This window comes from Nerophis lumbriciformis, linkage group LG28 (genome assembly GCF_033978685.3).
Source record: "Nerophis lumbriciformis linkage group LG28, RoL_Nlum_v2.1, whole genome shotgun sequence".
Classification (NCBI taxonomy): domain Eukaryota; kingdom Metazoa; phylum Chordata; class Actinopteri; order Syngnathiformes; family Syngnathidae; genus Nerophis; species Nerophis lumbriciformis.
The window spans coordinates 4,178,649-4,203,654 of NC_084575.2; the positions used below are offsets into that span (position 1 = coordinate 4,178,649).

The 25,006-nt window shown below is 39.5% G+C and overlaps 3 protein-coding genes and 1 non-coding gene across 4 annotated transcripts in view; 1 reads left to right on the forward strand and 3 right to left on the reverse strand.

Annotated features, from left to right (window-relative positions):
• LOC140680121 (uncharacterized) overlaps positions 1–25,006 on the reverse strand; it is a 1,112,395-nt gene that overhangs the window by 840,090 nt on the left and 247,299 nt on the right. The gene's annotated exons all lie outside the window — the stretch shown is intronic.
• Positions 1–25,006, forward strand: part of LOC133570506 (uncharacterized) — a 335,786-nt gene that overhangs the window by 307,961 nt on the left and 2,819 nt on the right. The gene's annotated exons all lie outside the window — the stretch shown is intronic.
• Positions 3,101–12,941, reverse strand: LOC133570626 (uncharacterized). Its single transcript, XM_061923316.2, has 3 exons — positions 12,560–12,941; positions 11,111–11,341; positions 3,101–3,708 (listed from the first exon to the last, which is right to left on the reverse strand). Exons 1-3 carry the CDS (start codon positions 12,660–12,662, stop codon positions 3,377–3,379), a joined length of 666 nt encoding a protein of 221 aa, XP_061779300.1. The 5' UTR covers positions 12,663–12,941; the 3' UTR covers positions 3,101–3,376.
• LOC133571327 (5S ribosomal RNA) lies at positions 15,004–15,122 on the reverse strand. The gene has a single exon (XR_009810418.1). It is a non-coding gene; the product is annotated as a 5S ribosomal RNA (ribosomal RNA).

The window sequence follows — 25,006 nt, forward strand, 5'->3', positions numbered from 1 at the left end:
TGTGTAGAAATATGGGAAATAACTACAAAAGTACACTTCATTCATTAACTGTGTTACAAAAAAGATCAGTTATAATAATACATCATGTTGGATATAGACAACATACAAACACTTTATTTATTGAATCAAAAATACTGAAATTCCACCACATAGTGAATTAGCAAACAGCTAAAATGATACACAAAGCAAACTATAACCTGCTAGCCAAGAATGTACAACAATTCTTCTCAACAAAAGAGGAGAAATATAATCTTAGAGAAACATGTCATTTAAAACATTTGTATGCACGTACAACACTTAAGACCTTCAGTATATCAGTATGTGGAATTAAATGATGGAATGGATGAAGCAAAGCAATCAAACAATGTACTAATATGATCCACTTCAAGAAACTCTTCACACTTAAAGTGTTTACAAAGTACAAAGAAGAAGATAAACATTCTCAATTTATTTCATCCATCATTCATTTTCTACATCATCTTACTCATCTCACCATATGAAATATAACTTACTTCACTCATTATTATTTATTTATTTTTATTGTGATTACTTATGGAGTATATTGTGAATACATTGAGAACAGGAAGTTAACTAAAGTGTTAGCAACTGTTATGTAAAAGAAAAGGGGTAGGATTAAATAAGCTCTGATTCTTCCTACTCCTTTTCCAACATGTTGAAAAGACAAACTGGAAATTGTGATGTATCATGTTGTATACATGCATGTGTGATGTATCATGTTGTATGCATGCATGTGTGATGTATCATGTTGTATGCATGCATGTGTGATGTATCATGTTGTATGCATGCATGTGTGATGACTCATGTTGCATGCATGCCTGTGTGATGTATCATGTTGTATAAATGCATGTGTGATGTATCATGTTGTATGCATGCACGTGTGATGTATCATGTTGTATGCATGCATGTGTGATGTATCATGTTGTATGCATGCATGTGTGATGTATCATGTTGTATGCACGCATGTGTGATGTATCATGTTGTATGCACACATGTGTGATGTATCATGTTGTATGCATGCATGTGTGATGTATCATGTTGTATAAATGCATGTGTGATGTATCATGTTGTATGCATGCATGTGTGATGTATCATGTTGTATGCGTGCACGTGTGATGTATCATGTTGTATGCATGCATGTGTGATGTATCATGTTGTATGCGTGCACGTGTGATGTATCATGTTGTAAGCATACATGTGTGATGCATCACGTTGAATGCATGCATGTGTGATGTATCATGTAGTATGCATGCATGTGCGATGTATCATGTTGTATGCATTCATTTGTGATGTATCATGTTGTATGCATGCATGTGTGATGCATCATGTTGTATGCATGCATGTGTGATGCATCATGTTGAATGCATGCATGTGTGATGCATCATGTTGTATGCATGCATGTGTGATGCATCATGTTGTATGCATGCATGTGTGATGTATCATGTTGTATGCATTCATGTGTGATGTATCATGTTGTATGCATGCATGTGTGATGTATCATGTTGTATGCATGCATGTGTGATTTATCATGTTGTATGCATGCATGTGTGATGTATCATGTTGTATGCATGCATGTGTGATGTATCATGTTGTATGCATGCATGTGTGATGTATCATATTGTATGCATGCATGTGTGATGTATCATGTTGTGTGCTTGCATGTTCCAAATAAACTCAAAGTCAACTCAACTCAACTCAACTCAACTCAACTCAACTAACACTTGGTGGACATTCAAGTATTGTTGGTGTATTTTGGATGGTTATAGAGGACCTCCCATTGGCTCCATTGCAAGTGGACTTTTATTTACATTTATGAGTTAGAATTAGGGCTGGGTGATGTATGGAATATACTGGATATATCGTGGGTTTGTCTCTGTGCGATATAGAAAATGACTATATGGTGATATTGGAGTATACGTTCTCACACAGTTGCTTTTAGCTGCAGGCATTACACTACAGGCTCTTCTCACTCTTTCTTGTCTCTCCTTCTCACAGAGACATAAAACAAGCGCACCTTCTTACATACGTCACATACTGTCACGTGTGCAACGTCATACGCTCTCATGGAGCAGACAGGTAGCGGCATGGTAACGTTAGCTGTGGTGCTAGTGGTAATACAAGAGAAAGAAGGTGTCAATCTGGTAACAAATGAAGGAATAATTAATTCCCAAGAAAAACAGCAGGGGGTCCATCGTCTGGCGGTGGTTTGGCTTCAAGCGGGAAGATGTTGAACAGACAACCGTAATACTGTATGTCAAGTATGCGGCAAAAGCGTTGCTACAAAAAGTAGCAGCACTGCTAATATGTAGCATCATTTGAAATGTCACCCGCTAGAGAATGAGGAGTGCTTGAAACTCCGCATGTCAACATCTCGGTCGGTGCCACACCCACAAACTATCCAAGCAACCATTTCCAGATCAACACCGTATGAAACAAATAGTCAACAACAGAAGGAGAAAACGTCCGCAGGAACCTACCACATAGTGAAGGACATACACTATTTGATTTCCTTCTATGCAGCTCATTTTTATTTGACACTTATTGAAATATCTTGTGTGACATCATGCACAAAAGTGCACTTTATTTGTTTTAAACAATTGTAGTGGCGTTCTGTACAAAAAGTGCACTTTAATTTAGTGTTGTTATGATATGTCATCTTAGTGACAGCATGCACAAAAGTGCACTAATAGCTTGTTTTAAAATGTCTCTGACAATCTTGAACTTTCTGTTTGGAAATTACATGAATGTTTGTACCACTGCTTAATAACTGTTTAATAAATAAACTTTTGCTAAATTGACTTAGTTGTGGTTTCCTGAAAGTTTAAAAGTAGCATATATTAATGCAGTATGAAGAAGAATGTTTTAATGTAGACACATAGAATCATCATACTGCTGTCATTATATGCATCAAGTGTTCATTCAAGGCTAAGGCAAAATGTCCACATATATATGGTGTATCGTGACATGGCCTAAACATATCGACATATATATGGTGTATCATGACATGGCCTAAACATATCCACATATATATGGTATACCATGACATGGCCTAAACATATCCACATATACATGGTGTATCGTGACGTGGCCTAAACATATCCACATATATATGGTGTATCGCGACATGGCCTAAACATATCCACATATTAATAAAAGGCCATATCGCCCAGCCCTAGTTAGAATGTGATTGTATTTATTCTTTAAATATATCCATCGTCATGTCTTTTATAATGATTGTGAACGATAGAAAAATTCCCCCCAAAAAGTGCAGTTCCCCTCTAAATTCCAATGATTAGATTTAAGACTTGAAGTGTATGAGCATGAAGTGATGAAGCCTACTTGGATGAGTCTTCTAAGACTAAGTGAACAGTCCAGTTGTGATGGATTGAATGCCCTGAGAATAAAATGATATGTGCTTACTTGGACTGTGATGAAGCTGTGAGGACTCAGGTGCTTTGTCTTCATGCTCTTCAGTCTTCACAGAGACAACAGTCAGTGGAAACTTGCTGACATCATCCTCCTCCTGCCCTACAACACACTCTCCCTCCTCTTCCTCTTTCATGTGGGTGGGCTGTGGATCCTCCTCTTCCTCTTTAATGTAGGTGGGCTGTGGATCCTCCTCTTCCTCTTTAATGTAGGTGGGCTGTGGATCATCCTCTTCGTCTTTAATGTGAAGGGGCTGTTGAACGTCTGTTGGGTAAATAAGTCAATAAGATAAAGAGAGAATATAAATAGTTTTGGACTGATACTGTTAACACAATGACATTATTTGTGTTCTTTCGTGTGTTGTGTTAAAAGAGTGTAGCAAAACAACCAATAAAAACACGGGAAATACTTCCTTTTGTCCCAGCCACTAAAATTAATTCAAAAGTAAGTACAAAAACAGACTTGGAAATTTGATGAGGAGCAAGTTTTTTTTATAAGTACAAGGCAGCATTGATTGAGGCATTCTTAACATTATACTCACTGATATAAAGTGTGTAAATATTTTTTTCTGTATACGGTCTATGACACCTAAACTTTATCTCTAAACTTAACAATAATTTGTGGTGTAGAATGACGTCTGGAACTCAAGATAGTTCCACATGTCTGGGAACGCCACCGACGGACAATCCTTGATATTACTCAACAAATCTTTAGGGATCTATTCCGTTTCCTAATTAGATTTTTTTTTCATTTCTGCTTTTCGCAGGAAGAACTCGGCCAAGGGTGTTTAAACTCATTTTAGATGGGGGGCCACATGGAGGAAGATCTACTCCAAGTTGGCCGGACTGGTAAAATTACGGCAAGATAACGTAAAAATAAAGACAACTGCAGATTGTTTTCTTTGTTTAAAAATAGAACAAACACATTCTGAAAATGTACAAATCATGTTGTTTTTTTTTACATACAATAGTATTCTATCTTTAGTTGTCCTTTTTTACACTTTCAGAATCAATTATGTGATAGTGTTCATCAGTCAACTCATTGGTGTTCATTTTCAATCGATCAAGATAAATAAATAATATCAAAATCAAATTACAGGATGTTATTGATGTAGTTTGCTCATTTTCCCCGACTGGTGCGCTAACATCATGTGTTTTAGTTGTGTTTTACATATGTAGCATCATCTAAAAAGATACAAAGAATTGCTATTGCAACATCTAGAGGACACATTTAGAACAGCAGTTTCTTTCATTCAAAAATTTCGACTCATTTTTGTACTTACCAAACTCATCCCGTCTCATTCACTCATTCACACACTGATGGCGGGATCTGCCCATCCATCCATCCATCCATCTTCTTCCGCTTATCCGAGGTCGGGTCGCGGGGGCAGCAGCCTAAGCAGGGAAGCCCAGACTTCATCTGCCATGCAAGGCATTTACCACGGCCCATCAGGAGCAAGGGTGAAATGTCCTGCTCAAGGACACAACAAACGTGACTAGGTTGGTAGAAGGTGGGGATTGAACCAGGAACCCTCAGGCACGGCCAATCTACCAACCGCGCCACTAGTCTTCCACCATCGACCTGCCTACTAGTCTTCCACCATCGACCTGCCTACTAGCCTTCCACCATCGACCTGCCTGCTAGCTTTCCACCATCGACCTGCCTGCTAGCCTTCCACCATCAACCTGCCTGCTAGCCTTCCACCATCGACCTGCCTGCTAGCCTTCCACCATCGACCTGCCTGCTAGCCTTCCACCATCGACCTGCCTACTAGCCTTCCACCATCGACCTACCTGCTAGCCTTCCACCATCGACCTGCCTGCTAGCCTTCCGCCATCGACCTGCCGACTAGCCTTCCACCATCGACCTGCCTGCTAGCCTTCCACCATCGACCTGCATGCTAGCCTTCCACCATCAACCTGCCTACCAGCCTTCCACCATCGTCCTTTCTTCTAGCCTTCCACCATCAGCCTGCCTGCTAGCCTTCCACCATCGGCCTGTCTACCAGCCTTCCACCATCGACCTGCCTGCGAGCCTTCCACCGTCGACCTGCCTGCTAGCCTTCCACCATCGACCTGCATGCTAGCCTTCCACCATCAACCTGCCTACCAGCCTTCCACCATCGTCCTTTCTTCTAGCCTTCCACCATCAGCCTGCCTGCTAGCCTTCCACCATCGGCCTGTCTACCAGCCTTCCACCATCGACCTGCCTGCGAGCCTTCCACCGTCGACCTGCCTGCTAGCCTTCCACCATCGACCTGCCTACCAGCCTTCCACCATCGACCTGTTTACTAGCCTTCCATCGACCAGCTGTTTGCCTCCAACCATTGGCTTCGTCTACAGGCTTCCACCCGTCGGCCTTGGTTGCTAGCCTTTAGCCCTGTCTGCTAACATCTTCAAAAGTGGTAAAACGAGTGGAACTTCTCCTCTCACTATGTCACATATTATTATATTGTGTTTTATACTTTTGTGTGGTTTTACTGGTGTCCCAAATAGGTCTGGTCACCCCCACTCACGAGCTATGCTACTTCAAGATGCACAGTTTGACATATTTGATAATTTGACAATTCATCATAGTGGCAGCTACAAAATAATCTTGGCCTTATCTCAGTTGAAGATTTCTGTGACTTTGGACAAAACAAAATGGCTGCATACTATGGTAGAGTTCATGTATTCTTATTGCTTCCTTGTTTTGAGAGATCACGTCAACATTACTGCATCCTCCCCTATTGTGAGCACTTACTTTCACAGATTAAAGACCGACTCAAAAGATGGTAACTTTAAACGCAAATGTTTAGTTATATTATTGTTATTGCTCTCAGGAAATGTTGAGACTAATCCAGGCCCTGATACACCTACACAATGTTTTACACCTGCGGATTTTAAAACTAGATCTGGTCTTGGGATTATTCATATCAATGTTCGGAGTTTACTCCCTAAACTGGATATGATAAAGATCTGGATAAACTCAACAAATGCTGATATTGTAGTCTTATCTGAAACTTGGCTTAAACAATCTGTGCTTGATACAGATATTTACATTCATCGCTATAATGTCTATCGTACTGACCGACAAAGAAAAGGTGGTGGAGTGGCCATATATATTAAGCAGAGGTTTGATGTTAAATTAGTGCTCTTTGAATCAGTAAGTAAAGAACTTGAACTGTTAGCACTTGAAATCGAATTAGCTAGAAATCACCACATTATGGTAGTGGGGTGTTATAGGCCTCCATCTGCCCCTACTAATTCCCTATCTAATCTTGTAATGCTTCTGTCTCAACTGAAATACAAGGAAATAGTGATTTAAACTGGGACTGGCTCACATCTGTGTCTGACTCTTTGAAAGCACAGTGTGAATCTCTAAATTTAACACAATTAATTAACTCTGCTACAAGACCTAATCCTAAATGCCCTCAAAAAGCTACACTCATTGACTTAATTCTAACAAATATGCCCTTTAAATGTGTTGCATCTGGTGTTTTCCCTAATGATGTGAGTGATCATTGTGTGATTGCAGTAGTGCGAGACACAAGGATTCCTAAAAGCAAGCCTCGTCTTCTTGAAAAACGTAGTATGAAATTATTTGACACGCAAGCTTTTTTACATGACTTGCATCTTTTTAATTGGGATAGAATTGCTCTTTTTGATAATGTTGAACTGGCTTGGAAATATTTTCACGAAAACTTCTTGAGTATAGTGAACAAACATGCTCCTTTTAGAAAATGTAGGGTTAAAGGACGTGACAATCAGTGGTTTACATCGGACCTGTCAGATGTATTGCATGAGCGTAATGCTGCTAATCCGCCTATTAAAAGGAGGTGACCCTAGTAATCTAAATGATTACAGACCGATCTCTAAACTCTTTGTTCTGGCAAAAGTGCTTGAATCCCTTATCAGTGAACAGATAAAATACTTTTTGGACACCAACTTTATTCTGTCACCATTTCAGTCAGGTTTTGGCAGAAATCACAGTACTGTTACTGCTGCTATGAAGTTTATAAATGATGTAACTGAAGCTCTTGACAAGAAGCAGTGCTGTCTGTCCCTCTTTATTGACTTTTCAAAGGCATTTGATACTGTTGATCATGTCATTTTATTCAAACGTCTTTCAGCTATTGGTTTTTCTCAGCAAGCAGTTGGAGGGTTTGCAAATGACCTCACAAGTAGAACGCAGGCTGTTCAGATAGAAGGTTCCTTCTCGGACATACTGCAAGTGAAAAAGGGTGTCCCTCAAGGTTCTGTGTTGGGCCCATTATTAATTAATAATTAATAATCTTGGACAGAATATTCCGAACTCAACTTTCCATTCCTATGCTGATGATACTGTCATATACTGCACAGCACCCACTCCTGCTGAGGCCTTTAAATATCTACAACATGCATTTGACAGAGTACAAGAACAACTTTGCTATCTTCAACTGCTTTTAAATGCAGAGAAAACAAAGTGTATGTTCTTTACCACATCAAAAACTGTAAGATCAGCACTGTGTGAGAACATTTGAACAAGAAATGGGCAACAAATTTTGTTAGTATCTTCTTTTAAGTATTTAGGATTTTTAATTGATGACCACTTGAGTTTTAAGGAGCACATTCAGTATGTTGTAAAAAAACAACTAACTTTTACTGGGATTTTATTATAGAAACAAGTCTTGCTTTTCTTTTACTGTGAAACAGAAATTGGTGGAAACAACCTTTTTACCTGTTATTGACTATGGAGATGTGTTGTATATGAATGCTACTGCTGGTTGTCTCCACAAGCTGGATAGTATGTACCACGGGGCACTGAGATTCATCACCAACTTACTCACCATTGTGTGTTATACTCAATGGTTAACTTACTCACCATTGTGTGTTATACTCAATGGTTAACTTACTCACCATTGTGTGTTATACTTAATGGTTTACTTACTCACCATTGTGTGTTATACTCAATGGTTAACTTACTCACCATTACTCACCATTGTGTGTTATACTTAATGGTTAACTTACTCACCATTGTGTGTTATACTCAATGGTTAACATACTCACCATTGTGTGTTATACTCAATGGTTAACTTACTCACCATTGTGTGTTATACTCAATGGTTAACTTACTCACCATTGTGTGTTATACTTAATGGTTAACTTACTCACCATTGTGTGTTATACTCAATGGTTAACTTACTCAACATTGTGTGTTATACTCAATGATTAACTTCCTCACCATTGTGTGTTATACTCAATGGTTAACTTACTCATCATTGTGTGTTATACTCAATGGTTAACTGGACATCTTTATGTGCTCGACGCCTCAATCATTGGTATGTGTTCATCTACAAAACCATTCTGGGTATCACCCCATCTTATCTGTCTTGTCTTTTAACAAAGAAACAAGGACGTCACAATCTTCGTTCAATGAATGTTCTGCAATTTGTCGTCCCCAAAGTAAGAACTGAATTGGGCAAGAAAGCATTTAAGTTTTCAGCAGCGAAGGCTTGGAATAACCTACAATCCAATATTCAACTTCAAACCCTTGTTTCATTGAATGAGTTTAAAGCTTCTGTGAAAGGATTGCAGTCTACCTTGTCTGTATGCACATGTGTTATGTCAGCAAGTTTTAATGTTGTAAATGTCATGTTTTATGTGTTGTTTACTGTTTTTAATGTAACCTTGCTGCTGCCCTCTTGGTCAGGTCTCCCTTGGAAAATAGATATTTGAACTCTATGGGATTTTTACCTGGTTAAATAAAGAAGAAAAAAAGAAAGAAAGAAAACAGCTGTTTATTTGAAGTCTTAAAGAAGTCAACTATGTGTGCAGTGCAAGGTGAAATGCAGTTATGTCATCTTCTTGTCAATAACACACACATCACACTTTTGCGTGTTGTTGCTTCCTTATTTGTCATTATTCAAAGCTGATTTTAATGTGTCGCAGCGGCAGCTGAACTCAATGTGACAATGTGTCATACTGTAGTTACGTCAGTCAGCTAGAATTAAAAATACAAATATTTGTGTCGTTAGTCCAGAATCTTCACGGTCCTCATGGACGACATAATTAGGAACCAGTACTAAAAAAAAATGATACATGGTATACACCTCTTATCTTAAGGCCTACTGAAACCCACTACTACCGACCACGCAGTCTGATAGTTTATCTTTTAATGATGAAATCTTAACATTGCAACACATGCCAATACGGCCGGGTTAGCTTACTAAAGTGCAATTTTAAATTTTGCGCGAAATATCCTGCTGAAAACGTCTCAGTATGATGACGCCTGCGTGTGACGTCACGGATTGTAGAGGACATTTTGGGACAGCATGGTGGCCAGCTATTAAGTCGTCTGTTTTCATCGCAAAATTCCACAGTATTCTGGACATCTGGGTTGGTGAATCTTTTGCAATTTGTTCAATGAACAAAGGAGACAGCAAAGAAGAGAGCTGTAGGTGGGAAGCGGTGTATTGCGGCAGGTGTTGTGCCGGATAATGCACCCCCGCCGTAGAATGCACCCCTTGACTGGTGTGCCGGATAACAGCCGGTGTTTCATTGTTTACATTCCCGGAAGATGACAGTCAAGCTTTACCATTGGCCTGTGGAGAACTGGGACAACAGAGACTCTTACCAGGAGGACTTTGAGTTGGATGCGCAGACGTGGTACCGTGAGTACGCATGCAGCTGCGGCTTCCAAACATTTGATCGCTTGCCCGTAGGTGCGTGCCGCTATGTGCATGTCACGTAAGTAACTTTGGGGACTTTGGGGATATATATGTGCTGTATGAACTTTGCGGAGGTCAACGGTACTTTGGGCTGTGGGATTGAGTGTGTTGTGCAGGTGTTTGAGTTGTATTGGCGGGTTATATGGACGGGAGGGGTGAGGTGTTTGTTATACGGGATTAATTTGTGGCATATTAAATATAAGCCTGGTTGTGTTGTGGCTAATAGAGTATATATATGTCTTGTGTTTATTTACTGTTTTAGTCATTCCCAGCTGAATATCAGGTCCCACCCGCCTCTCACAGCATCTTCCCTATCTGAATCGCTCCCACTGCCCTCTAGTCCTTCACTCTCACTTTCCTCATTCACGAATCTTTAATCCTCGCTCAAATTAATGGCGAAATCGTCGCTTTCTCGGTCCGAATCGCTCTCGCTGCTGGTGGCCATGATTGTAAACAATGTGCAGATGTGAGGAGCTCCACAACCTGTGACGTCACACTACTTGTCTGCTACTTCCGGTACAGGCAAGGCTTTTTTATCAGTGACCAAAAGTTGCGAACTTTATCATCGATGTTCTCTACTAAATCCTTTCAGCAAAAATATGGCAATATCGCGAAATGATCAAGTATGACACATAGAATGGACCTGCTATCCCCGTTTAAATAAGAAAATCGTATTTCAGTAGGCCTTTATCTTCACCACTAAACCTTTGAAATATGCTGACATATGTGCTGCTAAAGGTAAATAAACAGTAGCCATATTGAATATTTGCCTTCATTTGACCACGTGAGGTAAGGAGGACGGCCTCTAGGTCACATGGTTACACCCCAGCAATTACACTGTTGATGATTGATGAGCATTCATTTTTAAATGGACATGTTAAAAAGCAAGTATATCTCCATCTTTAGTCATAAATGTGGCCCCCGGATGAACATGTGTCACAAACATTGTATTAGATGATATGTGGATGTTGTGCTTACTTGGACTGTGATGAAGCTGTGAGGACTCAGGTGCTTTGTCTTCATGCTCTTCAGTCTTCACAGAGACAACAGTCAGTGGAAACTTGCTGACATCATCCTCCTCCTGCCCTACAGGACACACTCCCTCCTCTTCCTTTTTATAATAGGGGGGCTGTGGATCCTCTAAAGTGAAACTGTCCTCCTGCAGATGAGGGAGACATTCTTCTTGGTGTCCAATCAGCTGATGGATGTCTACAGGACACAAACAAAACACATTTTGACTCCTACAAGCTAAATATTAAATCGTACATGAAATATAGGTGAAGTGAATTATATTTATATAGCGCTTTTCTCTAGTGACTCAAAGCGCTTTACAATGTGAAACCCAATATCTAAGTTACATTTATACCAGTGTGGGTGGCACTGGGAGCAGGTGGGTACAGTGTCTTGCCCAAGGACACAACGGCAGTGACTAGGTTTGCAGAAGCGGGGATCGAACCTGGAACCCTCAAGTTGCTGGCACGGCCACTCTACCAACCGAGCTATACCGCCCCAGGTATAGGGCTGTGGGCTGTGGCTATTGAAAATGTTATTAATCAACTGTTCTACTGGAAATGTTTTCGATTAATTGAGTAACTGGATAAAACTTAGTGTTGCTTGGTTGAAGACAAATTTAAGCGACTTTAAGACATTTCACTTAATAATGAACGGTCAATTGGTTTGAGATGGTATGAGATCAAGATGTCATCTTTAGATCAGGCTTTGTTTTTTCCACAATCACTGCCACATTAAAAAGTTAAAGTACCAATGATTGTCGCACACACTAGGTGTGGCCAGATTGTTCTCTGCATTTGACCCATTAACCTTGATCACCCCCTGGGAGGTGAGGGGAGCAGTGAGCAGCAGCGGTGGCCGCGCCCGGGAATCATTTTTTACGGTGATTTAACCCCCAATTCCAACTCTTGATGCTGAGTGCCAAGCAAGGAGGCAATGGGTTCCATTTTTATAGTCTTTGGTATGACTGGGTCGGGGTTTGAACTCTCAACCTATCGATCTCAGGGCGGACACTGTAACCACTAGGCCACTGAGTAGGTGGATGTAGCAGGTGTTGTAGTAGGTTAATGGCTGCACCAATATGAAGGAAATAACAGGTCAGTATAGCTTTTACACACATAAATAACTTGTCAAACCTGCCAGCTAGCAGGCTAGGTTTACAGCGTCAGTTACCATGGTAACTGACTCTGACTTTGTCTTAGTTTTGTGCAAACATGTTGATACACTTTGTTACAAACTGAGAGGAACATCAACCTCTCATAAATGTTGTGTGTCTGAAACTGTCTCGTTTTTATGAACAACATAAAACAATCATCCTCACCTGACAATTCATTTTCCTATAGACAATCTATTGAAGAAAAGTGTTAATAATAAATATAAAGTTAGTAAAGATGTGAGAGTAAGAAGTAAACAAACCTGTTGTGTGTAACACAACTTGATGTTTTTCATGTTGTCGCTCCTTCTCCTCTTTTGTTGGACAAAGTTCCTCCTCGTACTCTGCTATGGTTCTTTCGCACATTTTCACACAATCACAACACTTTACACTCACACTTGATCTCTGCTTAGCGATGTGTTTTCATCTCTCTTTGTTAGCAGCTAACAAGCTAAGCTAACTAGCAAGCTACGCTAGCTCGAGAAGCATCAAAGTGCGCTCAGACTAATATACAAACAGTTATTATGACTCTATTTAATAGAGTGTAATAAAGGACATATATGTGTACATGGACGCACAGATTAAGAACACTGAACTGTGACGACTGCAATAACGTCTTCACCGTCAGACGCCATCTTGCTTTATCCTCGCCCTGTTTGCTTCGCGCGCAGTCTTGTCAGATCTCGCGAGAGAAACGAGTAAAACGAGCTCTCGCCCCCATAGACATCTTATAAGTAGACCCAGCATTGGCTGCTGGAACGCGAGAAATTGGGCGGTCATCTTGAAGTGGTGATGAGGAGCCGGCGAGCAGCCTAAACTGACAGTTGACAGGTAGAAAACAAAGATGGTGTTCAGCGTTTTCCTGCTCAAATGAACGGACTGTTGAAAATAGGAATCGGGGGATTACTTTTCACAAGTAAGATTTAACATTAACGTATAATTGGTTTTATTTTATGAAAATAATATTACCACAGAGTTGAGAAGGAGCAAAGATCTTCAATATTTGTATGTGAAAAATCACAAAGAAATCTTCTGGGGGAGGATGACGCCCCTACAGGGGTTTGGTTTACAAACTTTCAGCCCCACTTAAAACAGAATTCACCAGCCGCCACTGATTATGATGCATTCTCTTTTTAGGCAAAGTATAAGACAATTCTTAACAGTATAATTGTAACCAGGAATAAGCCTTCAAGTAACAATATTCAAATACTAACATTGTTGGGTAAGACAGAAGTTGGTTTTATTCTGAATCCAGTGAAACAGATTGGTGGTTTTAGCTGATATAAAGACTTTCAGGTGTTTATATATGTTTATGTTGAAGTATTTGGCAGACGCTTTTATCCAAAGCGACATGCATAAAAAATACATATAAAACAATGACTGTAAACATGATCATTTAAGGGAAGAATGTAATAGAAAATATCAATACAAAGTGTCAAGACAGAATAAACTCTGTGCTGCTGCAGCAACAGAGATACAGTCTATAAGATATATAGATATCTAATGTATTCATACATTGTTTATGTAGCATGTATATATAACTTCATCATATTGTTTCTTCAACTTCAAAATAGCTGACCCTTCTCTGGGATTATATTCCCAGTTTTGATCTGGGAGGTCTGCTCACTTATAGCATATAATAATATTCTATTACTGTTAAGCAAACTATGAATAATAAACATGTGTCCTTTATCATAGCTACACGTATGACAAAAAGGGGGTGAAAATCAGTGGTATTCAGTGAGGTAAGATGAATTAAATGCGCTGACAGTTCATTGCTCCTGCCAAATGAATTGCACTGAGTGGAGCGGATCACCACTCCAAGATGGCGGCCCTGCGTCTCGTCAGCGCCAGTAGGCAGTAGCGCTCGATGCTGCGTCTACTTATAAGATGTCTATGGTTATAACGTTAGCAGTGAGTTTACAGCCTCACTCATTTAACTACACAGGAAATACAAGTCACGTTACTTAGCCAATAAACGTTAGCTTACATTCAAAACTTACCCTTCTTTGTGCAACTTCAAATGTCGAACAAAGTTGGAAGTTGTTGCGTCTCCGTCTGTAATCTTCGAACCGCATGTTTTGCATACTGCAATTCGTTTTTTGTGACCAAGTCGTAGTTTTAATACCCGAACAAAACTATATTTGGCATCATTTTTCCTCACTGACGCGTTGTTTGAGAGCTCTTCTTTGTTGGTTGTCCTGCAATTTGATTGGATGAATGCTGTGGGACGAAAATAACGTGGATGTAATTTGATTGGATGTTGCACTGACAGACAGAGACGTACACAATGAAAGATACGGAGCGCTCCTGAATAACTTTTTAATCTTTGGGTTTTGGGGAAAGTAGCAAGTTCTGTCAAGTCAAAAGGCTATACATATGATCGACACCTTTAATATTGCTAAATTAACACAACACACCAGTTTAGGTAATCCCTGCATATTTACTGCTCCTGTTGTGTTCTAATTAAATTGAGTAATTCATTCATTCATTTATACAGCACACATTCTCATATTGTGTATCAATTATGATATATTGTTATATTGCAGTAACAGCCAAACTGGTGTTGAACATATTGACGGACTATCCGTGACTGGTGAATTTATAAAATGACATGTGTTTTTGTAAAACTGAATGTGAAATAAAAACCATTGTTTTGGTTTTTTTGCAAGAAGTGAGAAACAGCGCCCTCTGGCGTGAGTGTAAAAGCTTACAGCACCTGGTATTCCCAGGCGGTCTCCCATCCAAGTACTAACCAGGCCCGACCCTGCTTAGCTTCCGAGATCGGACGAGATCGGGCGTGTTCAGGGTAGTATGGCCGTAAGCCGAAAGACGAGGTAAAACCAACATTTTTAAATGGAACTCTTACAGAGGGGAGGGGAGACAATTGTTATTTATCTAAGAGCCTGGCGCGCATGCGTACACTAATGTGCTTTTTCTGGCTGTGTGATTGTCTTCCTTTGCTACGGCGGTCAAGTTGCTTTCACGGTGGATATTTGCCTCCGGAGCTCCAGCGGAAGCTCCCCCTCACTGTGCCCACACTGCTCTCTCATGCTGCGGGGAGATTGCAGGAGAGGTGCCGCTCTCAACACTACTTTATGCTTAGGGACCGTCAATAAATTACTATTGTCTTCGAAGATGTATATCTGCTACATCAAAACACTGATTCATCTAAAAGGAGGTCAAATAAATAGTCATACATTTTTAATATCGTTCCTGATTTTATAATTTAAATATTTTTTAATGTAAACAATAATTATTTGTTTTAAAAGTCTCCAGGTCATCATGCAACGTAGTAACCAAATTCCACTGTTTTATTTTAAAATAGGATCAAAAACATTTTGATATTAAAAACAAATGTTTCTTTTCAATAGATTCCTGGTCATATGACCTAAAATCCCAAATTCACTTGATATTTGAAGTGTTTTCTCTAATGTGTTTCACACCTTTTTGTTTTAAAAAGTAAGTTTAATTGGATTTTATATAAATTTGTAATATTGAAAACCATGGTTTCATTTTTAGCTCCCGCAACAACTACGACTATCCAACATAAAACCAACTTGACTCTCATTTGGAGCTAATAAAAATGTTGATAATTATCCGTATAATATTTATCATGCACATGATTTTTATTAAAAAACGTATCTTTTTAAAAAAAATTTTTTTAATAAAACCCTATTTTGAAATAAAAGTGTGTGCGTTACACTAAAAGGTTAGCATGACTAATAAGTGGAATTAGGTTACTGAGTTGCATGACATGGAGACTATTGGGAAAATATCCTTATTGTTTTATATTAAACATGGATATATTGTTAAAATTATGAAATAATGGGCATGCACAATAAGGAGGTATGACTAATTATTTGGGAATAAGCGGTAGAAAATGGATGGATGGATGGATAGATGAGTCAGTGTTTTGATGTAGATGAATACATTTTTCAAGGTAATGGTTATTTATTGACGGTCCCTACGCATAAAGTAGTGTTGAATACCAGGTGCTGTAAGCTTTTACACTCACGCCAGAGGGCGCTACAAAGTGCTGAGACTACAGCTGTTGTGATTCATGTATTGCTTTAATTGCAACTATTCCAAAATAAGGGAATATATTCGGTTATCATAATACAATTCCACTAAATATTTACAACTACAGTTGAAAGTACAAACCTTTACAACAGGATTTAAAACACAAAACCCAACTAGAGCAATATTTAGATTGATTTAAAAATAATGGTGTGGTCTTTTGCAGTCAGTCAACCTCGCCCACGCCTCCTACCACTCCGTCCTGCATGAAGCTGAGGAGCCACGACTCGTCAGGCAACTTATGATTTAAAGGGGTCATATAAGCTACTGTTTATTTACCAAAATAAGTTGTATGTCTTTGTTTTGAAAATGTAAAAGTTTATTTTTATTTTCAGAATGTTGAAATAGTTGTACCGGGGGTGGGGGGGAAAGAGCTGGTTACTTGTTTCTCTCGCGAGATCTGGAAAAGAGCTGGTTACTTCCTTCTCTCGCGAGATCTAGAAAAGAGCTTGTTTGTACTTGTTTCTCTCGCGAGATCTGGAAAAGAGCTGGTTACTTGTTTCTCTCGCGAGATCTGACAAGACTGCGCGCGAAGCAAACAGGGCGAGGATAAAGCAAGATGGCGTCTGACGGTGAAGACGTTATTGCAGTCGTCACAGTTCAGTGTTCTTAATCTGTGCGTCCATGTACACATATATGTCCTTTATTACACTCTATTAAATAGAGTCATAATAACTGTTTGTATATTAGTCTGAGCGCACTTTGATGCTTCTCCAGCTAGCTTAGCTTGCTAGTTAGCTTAGCTTGTTAGCTGCTAACAAAGAGAGATGAAAACACATCGCTAAGCAGAGATCAAGTGTGAGTGTAAAGTGTTGTGATTGTGTGAAAATGTGCGAAAGAACCATAGCAGAGTACGAGGAGGAACTTTGTCCAACAAAAGAGGAGAAGGAGCGACAACATGAAAAACATCAAGTTGTGTTACACACAACAGGTTTGTTTACTTCTTACTCTCACATCTTTACTAACTTTATATTTATTATGAACACTTTTCTTCAATAGATTGTCTATAGGAAGATGAATTGTCATGTGAGGATGTTCAGACACACAATATTTATGAGAGGTTGATGTTCCTCTCAGTTTGTAACAAAGTGTATCAACATGTTTACACAAAACTCACACAGTCACCGGGGGAATATTCCAGAGAGCAGGTTAAGTGCAAACTCCTGAGTATATAAATAAGAAAGGTAAGACAAAGTCAGAGTCAGTTACCATGGTAACTGATGCTGTAAACCTAGCCTGCTAGCTGGCAGGTTTAACAAGTTATTTATGTGTGTAAAAGCTATACTGACCTGTTATTTCCTTCATATTATTAACCTACTACAACACCTGCTACATCCACCTACTCAGTGGCCTAGTGGTTAGAGTGTCCGTCCTGAGATGGGTAGGTTGTGAGTTCAAACCCCGACTGAGTCATACCAAAGACTATAAAAATGGCACTCAGCATCAAGGGTTGGAATTGGGGGTTAAATCACCATAAAAATGATTCCCGGGCGCGGCCACTGCTGCTGCTCACTGCTCCACTCACCTTCCAGGGGGTGATCAAGGGTGATGGTTCAAATGCAGAGAACAATCTGGCCACACCGAGTGTGTGTGTGACAATCGATGGTACTTTAACTTTTTAATGTGGCAGTGATTGTGGAAAAAACAAAGCCTGATCTAAAGATGACATCTTGATCTTATACCATCTCAAACCAATTGGCCGTTCATTATTAAGTGAAATGTCTTAAAGTCTCTTAAATTTGTCTTTAACCAAGCAACACTATTTTATCCAGTTACTCGATTAATCGAAAACATTTCCAGTACAACACTTGATTAATAACATTTTCAATAGCCACAGCCCTATATTTCATGTATGATTTAATATTTAGCATGTAGGAGTTAAAATGTGTTTTGTTTGTGTCCTGTAGACATCCATCAGCTGATTGGACACCAAGAAGAATGTCTCCCTCATCTGCAGGGGGACAGTTTCACTTCAGAGGATCCACAGCCCTCACACATGAAAGAGGAAGAGGAGGGAGAGTGTGTTGTAGGGCAGGAGGAGGATGATGTCAGCAAGTTTCCACTGACTGTTGTCTCTGTGAAGACTGAAGAGCATGAATACAAAGCACCTGAGTCCTCACAGCTTCATCACAGACCAAGTAAGCACAACATCCACATATCATCTAATACAATGTTTGTGACACATGTTCATCCGGGGGCCACATTTATGACTAAAGATGGAGATATACTTGCTTTTTAACACCACCATTTAAAAATGAATGCTCATCAATCATCAACAGTGTAATTGCTGGGGTGTAACCATGTCACCTAGAGGCCGTCCTCCTTACCTCGCGTGGTCAAATGAAGGCAAACATTCAATATGGCTACTGTTTATTTATCTTTAGCAGCACATATGTCAGCATATTTCAAAGGTTTAGTGGTGAAGATTAGGGATGTATACCAAGTACCATTTTTTTAGTGCTGGTTCCTAATCATGACGTCCATGAGGACCGTGAAGATTCTGGACTAATGACGCAACTATTGGTATTTTTAATTCCAGCTGACTGACGTAACTATGACACGTTGTCACATTGAGTTCAGCTGCCGCTGCTACACATTAAAATCAGCTTTGAATAATGACAAATAAGGAAGCAACCACACGCAAAAGTGTGATGTGTGTGTTATTGACAAGAAGATGACATAACTGCATTTCACCTTGCACTGCACACATAGTTGATTTCTTTAAGACTTCACATAAACAGCTGTTTTTTTTGTTTGTTTGTTTTTTGTCTTTATTTAACCTGGTAAAAATCCCATTGAGATCAAAGATCTCTTTTCCAAGGGAGACCTGGCCAAGAGGTCAGCAGCAAGGTTACATTAAAAACAGTAAACAACACATAAAACATCAAATGTACAACATTAAAACTTGCTGACATAACACATGTGCATATAGACAAGGTAGACTGCAATCCTTTCACAGAAGCTTTAAACTCATTCAATGTAACAAGGGTTTGAAGTTGAATATTGGATTGTAGGTTATTCCAAGCCTTCACTGCTGAAAACCTAAATGCTTTCTTGCCCAGTTCAGTTCTTACTTTGGGGACGGCAAATTGCAGAACATTCATTGAAAGAAGATTGTGACTTCCTTGTTTCTTTGTTAAAAGACAAGACAGATAAGATGGGGTGATACCCAGAATGGTTTTGTAGATGAACACGTACCAATGATTGAGGCGTCGAGCACATAAAGATGTCCAGTTAACCATTGAGTATAACACACAATGGTGAGTAAGTTAACCATTGAGTATAACACAAAATGGTGAGTAAGTTAACCATTGAGTATAACACACAATGGTGAGTAGGTTGGTGATGAATCTCAGTGCCCCGTGGTACACACTATCCAGCTTATGGAGACAACCAGCAGTAGCATTCATGTACAACACATCTCCATAGTCAATAACAGGTAAAAAGGTTGTTTACACCAATTTCTGTTTCACAGTAAAAGAAAAGCAAGACTTGTTTCTATTATAAAATCTCAGTAAAAGTTTCAGTTTTTTTTTTACAACATACTGAATGTGCTCCTTAAAACTCAAGTGGTCATCAATTAAAATCCTAAATATTTAAAAGCAGATACTAACACAATTTGTTTCCCATTTCTTGTTCAAATGTTCTCACACAGTGCTGATCTTACAGTTTTTGACGTGGTAAAGAACATACACTTTGTTTTCTCTGCATTTAAAATCAGTTGAAGATAGCAAAGTTGTTCTTGTACTCTGTCAAATGCTTGTTGTAGATATTTAAAGGCCTCAGCAGGAGTGGGTGCTGTGCAGTATATGACAGTATCATCAGTGTAGGAATGGAAAGTTGAGTTCAGAATATTCTGTCCAAGATTATTAATTATTAATTAATAATGGGCCCAACACAGAACCTTGAGGGACACCCTTTTCCACTTGCATTACGTCCGAGAAGGAACCTTCTATCTGAACAGCCTGAGTTCTGCTTGAGGTCATTTGCAAACCATCCAACTGCTTGCTGAGAAAAACCAATAGCTGAAAGACGTTTGATTAAAATGACATGATCAACAGTATAACATGCCTTTGAAAAGTCAATAAAGAGGGACAGACAGCACTGCTTCTTGTCAAGAGCTTCAGTTACATCATTTATAAACTTCATAGCAGCAGTAACAGTACTGTTATTTCTGCCAAAACCTGACTGAAATGGTAACAGAATAAAGTTGGTGCCCAAAAAGTATTTTATCTGTTCACTGATAAGGGATTCAATCACTTTTTCCAGAACAGAGAGTTTAGAGATCGGTCTGTAATCATTTAGATTACTAGGGTCACCTCCTTTTAATAGGGGGATTACAAGGGCAGATTTCCAATCCAAGGGGATTTCATTTGAAATTAGAGTAAGGTTAAAAATGTGAGTCAGTGGTCCAGCTATAATTTCACCTGCCAACTTTTGGAAAAGCGACTCCAACTTATCTGAGCCAGCTGGCTTTCTAGGTTTAAGTTGTTTTAGAGCAGGGGTGCCCACACTTTTTCTGCAGGCGAGCTACTTTTCAATTGATCAAGTCGTGGGGATCTACCTCATTCATATATATCATTTATATTTACTTATTTATGAAATATATGTTTTTGTTAACAAGTGAAAGGTGTTTGATGATAATGCAAGCATGTTTAACACATGTAGTTAATATTGTTAATACATTAAAGGTGTTTAATGATAATACAAGAATGTTTAATACATATAGTTAATATAGTTAACAAGTTAAAGGTGTTTAAAGATAATGCAAGCATGTTTATCACATATAGTTAATAATGTTAAGAAGTTAAAGGTGTTTAAAGATAATACAAACATGTTTAACACATATAGTTAATATTGTTAACAAGTTAAAGGTGTTTAATGATAATACAAGCATGTTTAACACATATAGATTCCTTTCTTTCATGAAGACAAGAATATAAGTTGGTGTATTACCTGATTGTGATGACTTGCATTGATAGGAATCAGATAGTGGTGCTGATAACGTCCGCATTTTCAAATGGAGGAGAAAAAAAGTCCTCCTTTCTGTCCAATACCACATGAAAGTGGTTGGTTTTTGGCATCTTATTTGTCCAGCTTCCGTACTCCTTTGTATACACTTTACAAGAAATACATTGGCGGCAAACTCCGTAGCTTGCTAGCTTGTTTACGCCAGCTTTCTGAGACTCTTATTTTGGTAGCGCAGGCAGGATGAAGCAGCGCTTTTATTGTGCAACTGTGCAGTCGGTCTTTGGAGTTTTGACGACAGGTACGGCGCCAGAGTCTGTTGAAATAAAAAGTGTTTCTCGCCTTCCTGTCGGTAATTTTTTCTTAGTAATGTGCTAGCAGCAGCCAGCGTCATCTCAGAAGACCCTCGGGTGCCGTGAATGTCAATCAAGTGACGAAAGTGACAACATAGTGAAGATTTATTATCGCTCATTTTTAGGACTATTTTTTTAATGCCTGGCTGGCGATCGACTGACACACCCTCCGAGATCGACCGGTAGCTCGCGATCGACGTAATGGGCACCCTTGTTTTAGAGCCCTCATGACCTCTGTTGTGGTAAAGAGCGTAAAGTTAAAAACCTGGGTATTTTCAACGGTTCTTTCCGGAGTTAGCGGAACTTCAGTAGAGTTGTCAGAATTATAGAGAAAACCAGAGGAAATAAAATGATTATTGTAATGACTACCCATTTCTCTTCTGTCACTTACTGTGACACCATCAACAAGTATACTAGGTGGGAGATTGACTGAATTACAGCAGGCGGACAAAGATTTGATGATTTTCCAAAAGTTCTTTGGGTGTTTGATGTTTTCAGTTGTTGTGGAGAAATACAATTCTGATTTGACTTTCCGAAGGAGAGAGGTAAATTGATTTCTTAATTGTCTAAAATTCAACCAATCTGCTTCTAACCCTGACTTGCGTGCCCTGGCCCAAGCAGCATTACGCTCATGCAATACATCTGACAGGTCCGATGTAAACCACTGATTGTCACGTCCTTTAACCCTACATTTTCTAAAAGGGGCATGTTTGTTCACTATACTCAAGAAGTTTCCGTGAAAATATTTCCAAGCCAGTTCAACATGATCAAAAAGAGCAATTCTATCCCAATTAAAAAGATGCAAGTCATGTAAAAAAAAGCTTGCGTCTCAAATAATTTCATATTATGTTTTTCAAGAAGACGAGGCTTGCTTTTAGGAATCCTTGTGTCTCGCACTACTGCAATCACACAATGATCACTCACATCATTAGGGAAAACACCAGATGCAACACATTTAAAGGGCATATTTGTTAGAATTAAGTCAATGAGTCTAGCTTTTTGAGGGCATTTAGGATTAGGTCTTGTAGCTGAGTTAATTAATTGTGTTAAATTTAGAGATTCAAACTGTGCTTTCAAAGAGTCAGACACAGATGTGAGCCAGTCCCAGTTCAAATCACTATTTCCTTGTATTTCAGTTGAGACAGAAGCTTCACAAGAGTAGATAGGGAATTACTAGGGTCCGATGGAGGCCTAAAACACCCCACTACCATAATGTGGTGATTTCTAGCTAATTCAATTTCAAGTGATAAAAGTTCAAGTTCTTTACTTACTGATTCAAAGAGCACTAATTTAACATCAAACCTCTGCTTAATATATATGGCCACTCCACCACCTTTTCTTTGTCGGTCAGTACGATAGACATTATAGCCATGAATGTAAATATCTTCATCAAGCACACATTGTTTAAGCCAAGTTTCAGATAAGACTACAATATCAACATTTGTTGAGTTTATCCAGATCTTTATCATATCCAGTTTAGGGAGTAAACTCCAAACATTGATATGAATAATCCCAAAACCAGATCTAGTTTTAAAATCTGCAGGTGTAAAACATTGTGTAGGTGTATCAGGGCCTGGATTAGTCTCAACATTTCCTGAGAGCAATAACAATAATATATTTAAACATTTGCACTTAAAGTTACCATCTTTTGAGTCGGTCTTTAATCTGTGAAAGTAAGTGCTCACAATAGGGGAGGATGCAGTAATGTTGACGTGATCTCTCAAAACAAGGAAACAATAAGAATGAATGGACTCTACCATAGTATGCAGCCATTTTGTTTTGTCCAAAGTCACAGAAATCTTCAACTGAGATAAGGCCGAGGTTATTTTGTAGCTGCCACTATGATGAAATGTCAAATTATCAAATATGTCAAACTGTGCATCTTGAAGTAGCATAGTTCGTGAGTGGGGGTGACCAGACCCATTTGGGACACCAGTAAAACCACACAAAAGTATAAAACACAATATAATAATTTGTGACATAGTGAGAGGAGAAGTTCCACTTGTTTTACCACTTTTGAAGATGTTAGCAGACAGGGCTAAAGACTAGCAACCAAGGCCGATGGGTGGAAGCCCGTAGACGAAGCCAATGGCTGGAGGCAAACAGCAGGCCGATGGAAGGCTAGTAGGCAGGTCGATGGTTGACGGTTAGCAGGCAGGTCGATGGTGGAAGGCTAGCAGGCAAGTCGATGGTGGAAGGCTAGCAGGCAAGTCGATGGTGGAAGGCTAGCAGGCAGGCCGATGGTGGAAGGCTAATAGGCAGGTCGATGGTGGAAGGCTGGTAGACAGGCCGATGGTGGAAGGCTGGTAGACAGGCCGATGGTGGAAGGCAAGCAGGCAGGTCGATGGTGGAAGGCTAGCAGGCAGGCCGATGGTGGAAGGCTAATAGGCAGGTCGATGGTGGAAGGCTGGTAGACAGGCCGATGGTGGAAGGCTGGTAGACAGGCCGTTGGTGGAAGGCAAGCAGGCAGGTCGATGGTGGAAGGCTGGTAGACAGGTTGATGGTGGAAGGCTAGCAGTCAGGCCGATGGTGGAAGGCTAGCAGGCAGGCCGATGGTGGAAGGCTGGTAGGCAGGTTGATGGTGGAAGGCTAGTAGGCAGGTCTATGGTGTAAGGCTAGTGGCGCGGTTGGTAGAGTGGCCGTGCTTGAGGGTTCCTGGTTCAATCCCCACCTTCTACCAACCTAGTCACGTCTGTTGTGTCCTTGAGCAGGACACTTCACCCTTGCTCCTGATGGGTCGTTGTAAGCGCCTTGCATGGCAGATCCCGCCATTAGTGTGTGAATGAGTGAATGAGACGGGATGAGTTTGCTAAGTACAAAAATGAGTCGCAATTTTTGAATGAAAGAAACTGCTGTTCTAAATGTGTCCTCTAGATGTCGCAATAGCAATTCTTTGTATCTTTGTAGATGATGCTACATATGTAAAACACAACTAAAACACACGATGTTAGCGCACCAGTCGGGGAAAATGAGCAAACTACATCAATAACATCCTGTAATTTGATTTTGATATTATTTATTTATCTTGATAGATTGAAAATGAACACCAATGAGTTGACTGATGAACATTATCACATAATTGATTCTGAAAGTGTAAAAAAGGACAACTAAATATAGAATACTATTGGATGTAAAAAAACAAAACATGATTTGTACATTTTCAGAATGTGTTTGTTCTATTTTTAAACAAAGAAAACAATCTGCAGTTGTCTTTATTTTTACGTTATCTTGCTGTAATTTTACCAGTCCGGCCAACTTGGAGTAGATCTTCCTCCATGTGGCCCCCCATCTAAAATTAGTTTAAACACC

Coding starts and splice junctions, on each gene's coding strand:
- LOC133570626 (XM_061923316.2), bottom strand. CDS start 12,662: ATGTGCGAAAGAACCATAGCAGAGTACGAGGAGGAACTTTGTCCAACA. Junction 11,342..12,559: donor AGTTGTGTTACACACAACAG/GTTTGTTTACTT, acceptor TGTGTCCTGTAG/ACATCCATCAGCTGATTGGA. Junction 3,709..11,110: donor ACAGCTTCATCACAGTCCAA/GTAAGCACAACA, acceptor TTTACCCAACAG/ACGTTCAACAGCCCCTTCAC.